We start from the raw sequence: 15743 nt of genomic DNA, 5'->3' as shown, positions 1-15743 counted from the left end.
CTACATTGCTTAGGAAAATGTAATAAATTATATCACACTTTAAAAAATTCCCTCCTCCTTCCCTGTAAGAGGATTACCCAGTGCCATGTGCCCTACACTATTTCCCTATGGATTTTATATCCCTAACCCTTTGATTGTTGGCTTTTGCCATGTGACATGCTCGAGCCAATTAAACCCATTAACATAATGATGCTTCCCACGTTCAGAGACTCCAAGAGTTTCCATCAGTTCTACTGCTGTTTGGTGTCTCAAAAGGAATTGTTTTTCCAACCTGGATTCTAGAATGAAGAAACATGTGTAGTATATCCTAAGCCAACCATAAGCCCTCAACGATGCAAGAAATACATGTTTGCTTTTGTAAGACAGAGATGTTCCTACTATTTATAATGGCAGCTGAACTAGCAGGATGCAACATAGGTGGTTAAATTTTCTAGTAAAGCAAGAAAATAACCACCTATATCTATTAGATATAGAGAACAATGCTGCAAAATACAGAAATAAAGCTCCAGGAAGAGGAAACAAGAAGTGCAAAGGTCCCACAGCAAGTAACTGCTTGACAAATTTGAGGGTAAGCAAGGAAGGCAACTGTGAATGAGATGTGTGTGTTACATGGTGGTAACCTTTCAGTAAAATGAATTTTAGGCCCTCATATTGAAGCTACGGGGATCTCAGCAGTTTTGACTGGCCCTCAAATGTTTAAAATTAGCTGCAAATAACAGAGTCTCACTCCCAGGTATCTCTTCCAAGTCCAAATATAATGGACAACTCTGGATCAAAGTTTGGGAAATGCTTTAAGCAGCATTCAGAGAGATCTTTTGCATATCTGAATTGTAGTAAGTATATAAATAGCATCAGGGTGGGGAAGAGAAATAAGATATAAATTGGGCACACCATTACAGAACTGAAATAAATAAAGTTCTGGATAGAATACAAGGCTAGAAAGATTAGATCTATCAGGTAACACTCATGCTTGATAAGTGCTTTGAAACCTAACCCTTAATATCTAATACATTCACTTATAGATAAGATACAGAAAAAACATACAATGTTCACAACAATCAGCTGGTTATTCCCTGACAGAATATAGCAAGGGGCTGGTCAAGTTAAGTTGTTGAGCACAAGCAGAAAGTGATAGAATGGTTGGCTATGCAAGAAAGATTTATACCTCCCACCCCTTAGTTGTTTCTTAGAAGTGACTGCCCAACTACTGTACTTCCCAGACACCCCTTGCATCTATGTAGGGCTGTACAATTCGTTCTTACCTACAGAATAGTTGTTGGTGGTGATACTACTGGACCTAGCAAATTAAGCAGGTGAACCTTCTCTTTCCCTCTAACCCGTCAGCCAGCTTGAAGTGAAGGGTTGTGAACCCTGGAGTAGCAGTCATAAGATAGAAGACAGAAGGCACCTGGGTCCTTTGGTCACACCATGTGGAAAGCTGCCTTAACACCTATATCGGTTCCTTACAGGAGCAAGAAATACTTTTGTTTTCTTGAACTACTGAAATTTTGATGTTATGTATTATAGCACTTATTGTTATTTTAACAATAGAGTATTTCACTGGGCTCTCAAATGTTGAGCTGAGAGCAAAGTCAGGTAGCAATCTGTCTCTCCTTACAAAAGGGCATTTGTAAACTTTAAATCAAAAGTAAGTATGATTCCCAATTAGACTGTTAACAGTCCTTGGTTATCTCTGCATACACAGAGTATTAAGAGCATTTAAGGGATTCTTAAAGCAGCAGCAGAGGCTGCAGCAGTGGGACAAGCCCCAGACTTCTCAACTAAATCTGAGATACCCACACAACATTGGGAAAACTTCAAATAGGATCCAATTCCCTCTAAGTTTAAGATGACTTTGTTTCAGATCCCTCAGTACATCTCAAACCCTCCTCCTCTCCACCCACAGCCATTAGATTCTTTCTCCGCCTTTGTACTCATTTGTTTACCAGGGAGGCTGCAACCATTCTAAGCCCTTGACAAGCAAGGAAGTGGGGCTTAGGGGCACAGAAATGGTAGCCTTTAGAAGAAAGAAGCAGAGGCTCTTTTGTCTCAAATACATACTCCTTAGCCCCTTTACTTTTCAACTCCCAGATGCCTATTAACAACTATTCTCAAGAGATTTATAAGTAGGATGTGTATCAACAATGCACAGGAAAAGGAGATGTTTTAAAGTTCCTTGAGCATCATTAGGATATATAGGCATGCCTATTGAAGTGATGTTTTCTTTCGGCAGCGATAACTCATTAATCAGGCAAGTCTACTGGACCCGGAATTCTTGCATTAACACTTCACCTGGAGAGGTGAAAAGGATAAAGGAGTGCAAGCAAAAACATCTAAGGACTAAAGTTCTGGCATAGGGTTCCACAGGTTGGGAGAAAACAAAAACTAAAGCAAAAGCTAGCTGACCTCTTATATCATTCCTGATAGAATAAACTTAGGTTAAAAAAACTTACCCTCTGGGCCGGCCCGGTGGCGCACTGGATAGTGCGCCGCTTGGGAAGCGCGGCGGCGCTCCCGTCCGAGGGTTCGGATCCCACATACAGACCGGCTCCAGCTCACTGGCTGAGCGAGGCGCGGGAGCAGCACCGAGGCTTGCGATCCCGTCGCCGGTCCCCGGTCCGGTACGGGGGCAACACTGAGTACAGCAGTTGAGTGTTTTTATATGAAGAGGCATTGGATTTTATCAAATGCTTTTTCTGCATCTATTGAAATGATCACTTTTTGGGCCGGCCCGGTGGCGCACTGGATAGTGCGCCGCTTGGGAAGCGCGGCGGCGCTCCCGTCCGAGGGTTCGGATCCCACATACAGACCGGCTCCAGCTCACTGGCTGAGCGAGGCGCGGGAGCAGCACCGAGGCTTGCGATCCCGTCGCCGGTCCCCGGTCCGGTACGGGGGCAACACTGAGGGTTGCGATCCGTTGCCGGACACGGAAAAAAGACAAAAAAAAAAAAAAAAACTTACCCTCTAAATTCATTGATTTTTCTATTCTTTTGAGGGAGTATTTCTGTTGCTTTGGTTGTCTGAAATCACTGGTAAATGCGCCCTTTGAGAAACTCATGTCTTCTGAGAGAAATGAGAGGAAGAGTAGAATTTCCACAGCTCAGCAGGCTCAGTGCAGTCTGATGATGTGTGGCAGATGTGTCTAGATGTGCGGCAGCAGCAAGCCAAACCAGCCGATATGCCCAAGAAGCTGGTAGAGGCTCAGCAAATACACTGGGCTTTCAGAGTCAGCAGTATCTTTTAACCCATTTCTTCCTGAGCTATACTTCAACATGCATCTTGAGATTTAACAGTCAGGTCTATGTTCCAGTGTTCTAGTAAATAAAGCAATTTAGATATCAATCTTACCACTAGCCACTATAATTTAGCTCTTATCTAAAGCCTGGGACAACAGAGGTCATCGTAACTACATCAAGAACAGCATTTACCTTTACTGAACAGTCCAATTGAGCTTGAAAGGGAAGAGGAAGAAAGTCAGACTTAATGTCACCAGAAGCTCAAGAATGAAAAAAGCAGGACTTACAAAGGAGGAGAATATTAATTACAAACAGTCCCCATGGTCTGGTCACATTACAAATATGTTGTCATTCATCATCAATATTTATTGGGGGCCTATTATGTGCAAGGCACTATGCTAGGCTCTGGGAAACATACAAAAGAGAAATCTGACAGACTGCCCTCAAAGAGCTTACAATCTAGCATAGGAGCATACAGTCTCTAGAGAAAATATATCAGGTATAATTAACTTCCCCCCACCTCTGACCCCTCAAAAGAAAGAAAATTCTTAAGTTTATTAGATTTGGTTTCTCCCACTCACTTTCAGTTCAGCAGCTTCACATAAAAAGGATAAATCTAAAAGTCTTTCAAAATGCGTACTTTTACTCATAAACAAAAGTGATTTTCCTTAGAAAAAAATTCTGAATATTTATTGCAATTAAGAAAAACTTCACCTATTTATTCAGTATTTTCATGAATTTTCTTATGAATCTGTCTTTGTGAAGTACACAATTTCCCAAATTGTATCAAAAACATGCAACAACTTTTTGAAACAGATCTCTTCAAACCACTGGCAGTCATATGTAATGTACACCGGCTCTGCTAAAAGGAAAGCTTTTGAAATAGATAAATGTTTGTTTACTACCAAAGTTCACAGCTTATGTTTTCTCCCCCATAAATCCATTTCATGTCAATTCAAAGTATTATAAAAGAACATCTCCATTAACCTATACTCAAAAGATCCAAAGCTTTAGATCACTAAGCTTTAGAGAGAAAATAGTAAAAACTGTCCATTATCATCTTAAAGCCAGTGCTATTAAATGGCTGGCCAGACCCACATGAGAACTATAAAATAATTCTAGGAAAAGAAATTCAAAATAACCCACATTCTTATTATACCTTTAGGAATTTCTGAAGTTTGTTATTTTCTTTTAGCATAAAGAAACAAAATGTAATCAACTAGGGGAATAAAAAACACTGATATAGCTGTTTGTCTACATTAAACTGCTAGAGCAAAGGGTATGTGAGCATTACATTTTAAAATTAATTCATTTTTAATCATAATTACTTTAAATAAGTATTCTGCAATTATTATCTTTTCTCAGAATCATCTCTGGGCTAAGACATTTCTAATCATACTTAGGTTTTTATAAGTCTGAAGCCTTGTGTCTTTGTGGAGATTTTAGGAGACTTCTTTAAAATACTGAAACTAAGGTAGACAATATGGTTATCAAACTGCACAGGTCAATTTTTTAAAATGTAGAATTACGGTAAACTACTAAAACTGTGCACACCCAAAAATGAGTTCCTGAGACAAAGGTTCCTTATTCCATGTTGGAGCACTCTTGTCCTGAGCAGTTTCCCTTAAGTAAAAACAAAAAAACTATCCACTGTGCTAGTTGAGCCATTCTACTTCTTTCCTCACCAAGCTCCAAAAACACAGGCTTGTCAAATAAACTAATTGTAACTCAAGTAAATTTCAACATTAACCTCTACCGCACTAAGAGATCCATTCATCATAGAAGTATAATGAGCTGTTAAACCAGTATCCAGGTCTGGTTGAGACTACAGGCTTACTGTGTAGGCCTTCCTTAATGAGAACATACCCGATTTTTAAACTTTGACACCTAGACATGTCTAGTATTTGCACAAAGTACAGTAAGTGAAGTTAAATTTTCTAGGTGTAAAATCTAACAGAAAAAAAGTTAGAACAACAAGGGTTATGAGCTAGTCTTCCAATCATCTTCTTTCTTCATATTACTAAAGAAATAAAAATAAACAGCTGTTCTGTTCAATCTTTTTGCTAAACAGGTAAAACAAATTTACCTGTTAGACTTGTGTGGTATAAAAGGGCCACCATTTAAGTTAACTAGTCCAACTCTGTCATTTTACTGATAAAGAAACTGAGACCTGGAAAACTTTAATGAAAAAGTCAAACCCAGTCTAGTATTCATGACACTAAACCTGTGACTTTTCTACTTCTTTGAAAAACTCATACCTACATGCTTTTACGTGAACTGTATACCTACATACAATAGCTGTTAAAATTAATATAATTAAATAGTAATGTATCTCATATGAAGTAAATATAACAAATGTTAGTTATTAAATTATTCTTAGAAAATATTAGCCCTTTTTTTGGTTACTGCTGTGTATCTACAGTGTTTGGTCTTGCTTTTAAGGGTAATTGATCTGCAGCTGCTACCTTTGAGGATGTTCAATTGCCCACTGCAGAAAAAAAATATGAGAAATATGATCATACATTCAATCATGTATTATGTATTTCTTATTTTTACATATATTTAAATTTTCTTACATTTTTAATATAAGCCAAATGAATTTATACGAAGAATGAAGTAAGATTACCTCCATATAAGTTTCTAACCATTGAAAATTAGTCAATTCCCTACAGGATGGGAAACCTCTTCCAGGAGTGATAAAAAGGGTGTCCAGGGTAACAAAAAATACAATGAAAAGTTTTAATGATATCTGATTAGATGGTAATCTGAGGTATGAAAGAAAAGATAAGCTTAGAGAATCAGAAGATCTGAGTTCAAGTTTTAATTCCATTCCTCGCTAGCTAGCTAACCTTGAAGCAATTCAATAAACCTCTGGGTTTCAGTTTCTTTATCTGCAAAAAGCTAACACTTGGCACTACTTACCTCATTAGATTATTGAGGATAACATACAATAAAATATATGAGAGTGCTTTGTAAATGGAAAGACACACCAGAGACATTGATTATTACACCAATGATTGTTAAAATGTGGACTAAGAAAAATTGTAAATAATTACCCCTTAGTGGTACTAGGCATGTTCACTAGAACAAACTTAACTCAGAGGGTAAACCATGCAAACATTTTCAACATTCTAGGTCAATCCTAAAAAATTATACAAAGATATAACACAAAGGAACATTTTTAGAGAAATCACTGAAAGACACACATTTGGTTGACTGAAGAGACTTTAAAATGAATCAGAATGTTTTATAGCATGTAAAGAGGTATTTAGTCTTTAAGTGGAGAAAGTTGCTAGTCACCTGTAAGAAAAAATAAGCATTATGGGCATCCTAAGACAAACGGAATAAAATTCCATGACTTTTGACTTTTTTGTAAACCAGGCTTCTAACAAATAGCTATGTGAATTTTTCCAGTAATCAACCATACCCTAAAAAAGATAAAAGAGAATGCCTACTTCTAAATCACATCCAATGTGAACTTGCATGAATGCAAGGCATAAAACACAGAGTTCTTATGACTCTACAGGCACCTGAAAGTTTTAACTACCTATCATGCTCGTTTTATATTCCATAAAGAATAATGGAAATACAGGGAATACTTCAAATACCTCTTTTTTACAAATCCTAATTATGTAGTTGTCTTATTCTTATAAGATAATACTCCACTCTGGTGGCCTGTGTTTGTAAAGTTAAATTTAGTAGCCCATTAACCTTTCCCTTCAAATATGCCTTTTGATTTTAGTCTTATACACCACCCCCCTTCCCCCAAAAGGTAACAACCAAAAACAAACGAAGATGCAAGGGAAGAGATAAGTGAGATACAATTCATTAAGTATAAAAATATGTCGTTTCAAATTCAGAATAATTTAATAACTCTTCGTTATTTCATATGTATCTGGAAATGGGACAGATACGTGTCCTGATCCTGTCACAAGAGGTAGAATTCCAGCATTTGGTACAACATTCCAAGATAGGGTCAAAGTGACATTTCTGTTTCCCCTATAAAAAGATATAATAAACAGAAGTGAGTAGAAATGCTTGGAGTTCAAAAAAAAGCCATTTTAAATCAAGCACTAAGATGTCAAATACTTTATTTGTAACTAGCTATTCTTAATAATAATCCTAATCTGCAAACAGAACTATTTTCTCATGTCATTTGAAATGCAAAATGCAAGAACAATGCTGGAAGATATCAGCAATATCCCATACTAACTAACCTTAATTCACTTACAGTTGCCAAAAAGCTTAAATGAGTAAAACAAAATGAATATAAAAAGAGACTGGAGCTAGGAATCAGAAGACAATGACTTGAAACCTAATTCTGTTATTACCTAGATGGGCAAACCTGAACAAATCAAAATCTCTCATGGTCTGAAATTTTCATCTGCAAATACAGAGGTTCGGTTTGGTCAAAATAGCTCTCTTCTAAAATCCTTTCTAATGTTTACTCATAGAACTTAAGATGTAAAAATGACCTGAGAAATCAATCATTCTCATTCCCTCATTTTACAGAAGGGTAAACAAAGTTTAGAAAAATGAAGGTAAGAGAACCAATACTAGAAAGAAACCTCAGTATCAACTCCTAGACCCAAAGCAATGCTTCCTCATTAAGGCTTCCCTGACCTACGTTCAGAAAAGAGCCCTTTAATTAGATAATCACAGCCATAACACATATGAGCAAGGCCATACTCCCTTAACCTGCACACTGTAGGCCTTTATTACATTTCATATACTGTAAGAGAACTGATTACTTATCTTAGATCCCAATTTGTATATCTACCCAATGTTCCAGTTCACATCCACATAAATACCGTACTTCTCTCCCAATTTTCCTTTTTATCCTCTAATATTTTTCTTTAAAATAAAAATACATTATATCTTTCTTTCCCTTTCACATCTTATTAAATGTAAAAAATGAGAAAGAACTGCTCACTTGAGACCATTTCCATCATCAAAGAAAAAATATTTTGTTTTCATATCTTTCAACAGCAGCTTCGGATTATCACCTCTCAGAACAATCTTGTCCCAAAGGACAACTTGGTTCAGAGCCTAAATTAAAATAAAAATTAATTAGGTAACTCATCAGACATAGCATCTTATTTCAAATTAAAAGTATTAGTAAGCAAATTGTTTGACATATTAATGAATCCAACTTTAAAGAACTTGCTAAAATCTTAAAACATACAAAACAATAGCAAGTAGACAGATAGATATAAGAAGGGGACAAACTTTTCATGGAGAGAATATTCCCCTAAAGGAAATCATTCCTTTTGCTAAGTCATCTGTATTACTTAGGGCCCTCATAGCTTAATACAAGACTGTAGATCTACATACTCTCCAAAAAGTGAAGCCCTGGAAGGAATGAAGGGAGTAGAATCGCTGTAAGAAAGTACTCTTTTAAATAAATCACTTCCCTGTAAAACTTCTGATACCCTCCAGCTCAACATAGACCATGGATGGTGCCAGGAAAAGAGAGAACTGATCCCTAATCTCCAAGATTTTAAATTATCAAGGAATCCCTAACGAAATGGAGCTTTTTAAAAACATGTTTTCCCTTTAAATTAAAAATACATATGTGTGCATCATTGTTTTATCATGGAAAGATTCTAAAGGTCAGACAATTCTTTTAAGCCACTTTTCCAACAAGTTCCATCTGGAAAATTAGTGGTGTGAAATGGAAAGAAAACACATTTGTGACTGCTACTAAATCCCAAGGAATTTGTTCTCATTAACCTATCATCAATTAGCTTGTGAGTCAATTGCTCAGTGTGTGATGACTATATTAACTAAAAAGAAATGTGGAGCAGTTATTTCTAAAAGACAGTTCAAACCTATACCTTAATGCCTCTCTCTAACATTAAACAGAAACATTAAGACTGAAGAACACAGAATCAAAGATATGTTGAAGTGAATGTCTTTTTATATAGATCTATTATTCACCAAAGCAATCACTTGGCAAATTCCAAATTAGCATTAATTTGCTAGTTATGCTGGGGTAAACCAGAATTATAACTATAATTTAGGTATACCCATCATTAAAAAGGTGACATTTATTCCAATAATTTGTTGAAATTTGTGGAATATGTGTATTTATAGTTGTTACTCTTATATTTGAGAATAGCTTTTGCTTTTGTTTCTTTTAATATTTTATTTATTCAGAAGGGCAGAAATCAAAACTTATCCCAATATTCCTAGTGCCTAACAAAATACCTGGCATTAAATATATGTTCAAAATAAATGTACAATGAATTGAAGTGCTAAAAATTCCAGTTAATTAATCAAACCATTAAATAGATAAAATCAAATGTGTCATCCCTCTGAAACAAATACAGTTCAAGTAAAAAAAAGAATGTAAACCCACCTTTAACTACAAATTATTTCCAGGCTATATTAATGACAAACATAAAAATAACTAAGGTAAAAACAACATTTAAGCACATTTTAATTCCACGTATTTCACTTTTATGTTTTAAGTCTATCACTTTATACCTTCAATATCAATACTGAAATAAAACTTAAGATTTGTTTTAGCAATACTCTATACAACTCTTACCCTACCTGCAACAAAAGCTCTTAATCAGACTAGACTAATTAACAGCTTTCAATCATAAACTAATAGTTTTAATAAGTTTTAATCTAATAGTTTAACAGCTTTTAATTATAGAATTTATTATAAACTATAATTTATGATTAAAAAGACTAGTTCAAGTATTCAAATTGATGAATCCCATACAACTCCAAAACAAAGAAAAATCATTCTCAATAGGTAGAGATATTAACTGTAGATACATGGCTTGATAAGACTACCAAAACTGCTTGTGCCATGTATTAAAAAAAATGAAAATTATAAATATTTGGTACTAAGATGGATTTTCAAATAATCTCAGAAGATTCAAAAATTTTTAACAATCTTTATAGCTCTTGATTACGTATCTTCATAATGAGAGTTTTAACAGATCTCAAATTTTGTTGATTCAAATACATTGCCATGTAGCTCTCTAATTATACCTGGGGAGAAAGAATATTTTAGCTTAAAGAGTACACAGTTGAGCAGCAATACTACGTTCCCATTCCCTAGGTAACACATAGTTCAGCAACATCCTTTCTGATATTACCATTCAAAGTGGTCTCCAGGAGGTTTTGATCACAAATTATTCTGAGCACAAACCCCCAAAATATGCATCTTTATTTATAAATTGTATACATAATACATGTGTACTATTATTATTAGTTAATACCATCGATAGTGAATGTAAACTTCCATTTTGAATAGTCTTTTTGACCAATGTTGACTTTTCTCAGCCAACTTTTTATTTGATATACTCAGGTTATTTTTTTGTTTTTTTTTTTAATCCTTTAATATTTCTTAGAACTGCTATTTTCCTATTGTTATCATATGCTTGGAACATGAGCACTATCTTCAATGTGTGATTTCTTTGCAGGAATCTTTTTAAGCCATTTTTCCATTTTGTGATGACTGTTTAAAATCAGTACCTAAATACTGCATATACTGCAATATTTTGCAAAATGCTCAAAGTGAAGAAGCTCTTAATTGTTTTGCTTACATACCTATGGATTACTTTGCATGCACCCCATTCTGGAGACCACAATGCTGGGCAGCTACAGAACAGACAGAAAAAAAGGACAGAGAGGCTACCAAAGGTGATAAAAGTTTTCTTAATAGAGCCATCTCTTCATAGTCTTGTGATTTTTTACTAGGCTACACAAGTCACATATTTGGAATACATAAAATGTATTATTTCATAAAGAAGAAGATTTTAAACAGCTTTTAAAATATAAATACATATACTTACATTATTTTTTGTTGAATATTCTGCTGATAAATAAAGAAACAATTGTTTAACATTCCAATCAAATATATTCTCTAGATGTAAACAAATTAAGGAATATATAAATCATACAGCAGTACACTACTTTTAAACAGAACTCAGTTATTCTTAGATTAATTATCCATAGCGATATTAATACTAAAATAGAAAAAAGAAGAGATGGCCCACAAACATACTGAGCCACTAATTTAATAAAAACAAACATAAGATATATATATTATAAAATCCAGCCAATTCCAAAACCAAAAAAACAAGTTTGAGATTATCCTCTCCTACTCCTCCAAGCATTACTAGTTGAGATACTTCGATTAATAAGAAAATAACGATGGAATCCAAAATTTAGTTTTCTGTAAAATCAACTCAATAAGTCCAAAAGAAAGAGGACTTAATATTTCAAGCACATAAGATTCTGCTGGAGCTCTAAAGCATAATCAAACACCACTATTTAAATTTAACAGTACACTAACATGAACAAGGCTCAAGTAATTAACCAAGTAAAATAAATTATGCATGTTGCTTTTGGTCTCATGCCAAGAGAGATCAAAATGTCTCAACATATGAAGTGCTCTGGTAAGATGCTGCTCAACAATATATAGTTGCATTCAGCAGGGGGTGGGAAAACTCACCAGAATTAGATACAAAACTGGTGCCACTATTGAAAAATGAGCCATTAATATTTGGATATATTATATGTAAACTTCTAAGCCACTTTATTATACGTGTTTACTGCTCAGTCATTTTATTACTTGTGCTTACAAACTGATAGCAACACATTTGCTACATCCCACTTGTAAGAATGGGTAGCCACTAAGACTCACTTGTTTTTTTTTTTTTTTTTTGACCTTTTTGTGACCGGTAAGGGGATCGCAACCCTTGGCTTGGTGTCGCCCGCACCGCACTCAGCCAGTGAGCACACCAGCCATCCTTATATAGGATCCGAACCCGTGGCGGAAGCGCTGCTGCGCTCCCAGCGCTGCACTCTCCCGAGTGCGCCACAGGGTTGGCCCAGAATCACTTGTTTAGAATTGAGAAGTCTAGGAAAGCTCTTTACAAGAAGAGGTACAATTTTAAGTATTAGCAGCGGCATTAAGAAAATCTAAAAAAAGTACAAATAATGAGATTGATAATATATAATACAGTAGTTGAGCTATCAGGAAATTTCACTATAATTCTCTAGATACACAAAATTACTATTTTCACACTAGATCTAAATTTCTTAAATTTTTTAAAATGACATGAAGACTTAAAAGTACACATGCAAAGTTTAGCATAAGACTTTTCTGATAGCACAATCTATTTTCTGAAAGGGTGCCTATAGAACTAATTCCTAGTCTACTTATAAATCCAACAATTGATTTCTAAAAAATTAAAAGTAATTCCATGGTAGTAGAGAGACATATCAGGTCATCCCACATATATGATCTGCTTCAACTATTCAGATAGTTGTTTTACACAAGTTCAGACTATTCAACCTACATAACCATTTTTAATCATGGTGTCTTAAAAAGGTAGGTGAGATCAGGCTAGAGATGGCAGAGAACAACACTGTCAAGATATTAAACTAAGACCCTAAACACGACTAAACTAGCCAAATTGATGAGTTGTCAAAAGGAAACTCAAGATAAAGAAAAAATATTGAAGTTATCCCCATTAAGGCAACTCTTTTTTTTTTTTGTGACCGGTAAGCGGATCGCAACCCTTGGCTTGGTGTCGCCCGCACCGCACTCAGCCAGTGAGCGCACTGGCCATTCCTATATAGGATCCGAACCTGCGGCGGGGGCGCTGCTGCGCTCCCAGTGCCGCACTCTCCCGAGTGAGCCACGGGGCCGGCCCTAGGCAACTCTTTTACTTAAGATTTTTCCAACTTCTATTACAAAGTTCTTATAAAAAGAACCATAATAGCAAAATGCTAATATGGTTTTTAACCAGTAACCATTTTGATATGGGTTTTCAAACCATTAATAGATGGAATTCACTTTTTAAACACATGCTTCTCTCTGCTGTCATATAACATGGGTATATTCTTTAGGTCTGCATTTGAAATATTTCTAGGCAGGCTGAGCACTGTAACATTTTTCTTTCTTTAATCCAAATGATCGAATTTTATTTATTCTTTCCAAAATACAGATTCAAACAGTCTTGTGTAGCATTTGGTCAATTTAAAGTTTCTGTGAAGAATTTAAAGTACATTCACACAACTAACTCATGAATCTATGGTTTTCTCAAAGTGTGAATGAGGAGGTATTAACACAACAATCCACTAGAATTTCCAAAGTTTGTCTGATTTAATGGAATAGTCATATTCAATGCCCCTCAAATCGCTAAACAATATGTATTTCATTATAAAACTATAGAAAAAGCAATGAAATATTTTCTTAAAGGATATCAGCAGTTACATCAAATGTAATGAATCCCAGATCACTTCTTTCTCTAGGTCCAGTGAAGTCTTCTACATTTTTTCTGGAAGTAAAGATAAAAGTTTTACCATCCTTCAAACATAACAACATACAAAATTCACATAATTCCTTACATAAAGTGAAAGATAGAATCTAGTTGCGTGCACAGGTGAAACAGCAATTCCACAAACAAGTAAAAATCTGAGAACCCACAAGTATGAAAACATAACAAGCATTCTAATCCAATCTAAAAGAAGTTCCTCAGCTATTTTCATATACCTTAATATCTAACAAAACCCAGAAAGAGATAAAACTGCTAAAAGGAACTGTAAATACCTGCTGTAAAATAATTTTGTAGAATGGGTAGAAGAGAGTTACACATGACTACAAGGTGGTGGGGGAAACTAAGATGACAAACAACTGCTATTTATTGAATGCTTACTATATGTCAGATCCACTATGTATTTTCACAATTATCGCAAATAATTTTCACAACAAGCCTACCAGTTAGGTATTACTTCCATCCTAAGCAAAAGGAAACTAAGGCCCATAATGGTTAAGAAACTGGCTCAAGAGAACAACTGCTAACATTTGATTAGTGTTTAACCCTCACAGAGCTGACAGTAGCACTGCTGATTTCCACCCCGGTCTATTCGAATCTCAAACAGTATCTAAAACGAACATCAATACAGAAAAAAAAAAAAAAAAGGCGGGGGGGACGCTATTAGTCTGTTGGCGACTCTGACAAAGAAAGTAAACTGAGGTCGAAGAACAAGAGAGAATTTGTTGGAAGATAAAAATACAACAAAAGGGTATGAGAATCAGAAAAAAAAATGCTACGCATCAAAGTGTTAGAGAATAAAAATCAAACAGAAAAATAGGCAATAGAGAAATGACACTGTCCCTCCGAAATTCTATTGTTGGCATTTTTACAGATGTATTCAAACGGTTGGGTCTAAAAACAAACAAAAATCCAAAAGACCGCTGTATGAGACGGCTAAGATGATTAATTCTCTCAGTGCATCCGAACACGTCTTGCCAACATCAAAGCAGCTGCGAGTATTTACCGCCTTCTGAAGGTGGAAAGACAAAAACTGTGACGTGAATGTCAAAAAGGGCAAACTCTAGTTAGAAATGGCGCAAAGGCAGTGCCCTCCTTTAGCCTCAGGCATAACAGAGCTGCTGAGCAGACCCACCACAGCCTACCCCAGAGCGAGGCGGCGGCGGCGGCCAGGCGGGCCCGGGGTTCGGTGCCGCGGAGGCGCGGGCGGCGGCCCCGGGTGAGCTGTTGTGTTGCTCCCTCATTGGCCCGGCGTGGGCGGAGGGAAGAAGGAACAGGAAGCCAGCGGACCCACCGACCGGAGGAACGCTGAAAATTAAAAACGTAACAGCAAGCCCGGGAATTTAGGTGGAGGGTGAACATTCCGAGGGGAAGCAGGAAAAGCCCGCAAAGTCCAGCCCCGATGACCGTCTGCCTTGCAGGACGAACGGCCGCTCAGGAGGGGAGACCCGGCGGGGCGCGGACATCCAGCCCGCAGCCCGGGGGCAATGGCCCGGCTTCGGCGCCCAGCACGACCGGGTCCAGGAGCCCTGCCCCGCTGGCCGGGCCTCGGCCGCACTCACAGCATGATCCGCGAGACATGCAGCCGCACCGGGACGCTCCTGTCTTTGAAGGCGGTGGTGATGAAGCAGCCGAAGGTTAGCGCCGCCATCACGCTCAGCGAGAAGGCGAACAGCGAGTTCGCCCGCGACAGCACCGTGTTCATCGCGACACCTTTCACGTGCCCTGCCTCCTCACGCACACTCCGTCTCCGGTTCAGGCGGCGGACCGCTTCCCTGCGACCCGCGCCGCTTGCGGTGCGCGCGTCCCGGGAGCGCGCCGCCGGAGCCCCGCCTCCTTTCCGGTCCTCTGACGCGCGCGCGCGCACGCGCTTCCCGGGACACACCCACTGGACGGGCGGTACCGCGCCAAGAGGGAGAACTCAGCCGCGGGCCCGCCCCTCCTTTCGCGGCCCAACGCCGCCACCAGTCAGCGACGAGCAAGGGAAGGGCGGGGTTTGTCGCGGAGCACCGCCCCCTCCCATACCCGCTTCCCCTCCTCTGGCCCTTTGGTTTAGAGGAAAAAGTACCAGTCACCCACTTTTCTTTCTGGCTTCTTTAGTTAACTGTCAGGGACTGCGGGGTTTTTCTGTTTTTGGGGGAGTGGAGGGTTTGATCATCATTAATTTTTTTAATTTTATTTTTTATTTTAACATAGTTGA

The 15743-nt window shown here is 37.4% G+C and overlaps 1 protein-coding gene across 1 annotated transcript; it reads right to left on the bottom strand.

Annotated features, from left to right (window-relative positions):
* Positions 1–3581: 3581 nt before the first annotated feature.
* Positions 3582–15354, bottom strand: SPCS3 (signal peptidase complex subunit 3 homolog (S. cerevisiae)). The gene is made up of 5 exons (XM_008583737.1): positions 15106–15354; positions 13473–13546; positions 11051–11127; positions 8170–8285; positions 3582–7235 (listed from the first exon to the last, which is right to left on the bottom strand). Exons 1-5 carry the CDS (start codon positions 15246–15248, stop codon positions 7103–7105), a joined length of 543 nt encoding a protein of 180 aa, XP_008581959.1. The 5' UTR covers positions 15249–15354; the 3' UTR covers positions 3582–7102.
* Positions 15355–15743: the final 389 nt, after the last annotated feature.

The sequence above is a fragment of the Galeopterus variegatus genome, unplaced genomic scaffold (assembly GCF_000696425.1).
Source record: "Galeopterus variegatus unplaced genomic scaffold, G_variegatus-3.0.2 Scaffold3018, whole genome shotgun sequence".
NCBI lineage: Eukaryota > Metazoa > Chordata > Mammalia > Dermoptera > Cynocephalidae > Galeopterus > Galeopterus variegatus.
This window is presented reverse-complemented; position numbering and strand designations above follow the sequence as displayed.

Excerpts from the sequence above, each read along its gene's own strand:
- SPCS3 (XM_008583737.1), bottom strand. The coding sequence starts at position 15,248 with ATGAACACGGTGCTGTCGCGGGCGAACTCGCTGTTCGCCTTCTCGCTG. Across the intron at positions 8,286-11,050 it reads AATATTCAACAAAAAATAAT|GCTCTGAACCAAGTTGTCCT; the intron begins GTAAGTATATGT and ends ATTTTAATTTAG. Across the intron at positions 7,236-8,169 it reads GATGATGGAAATGGTCTCAA|GGGAAACAGAAATGTCACTT; the intron begins GTGAGCAGTTCT and ends ATCTTTTTATAG.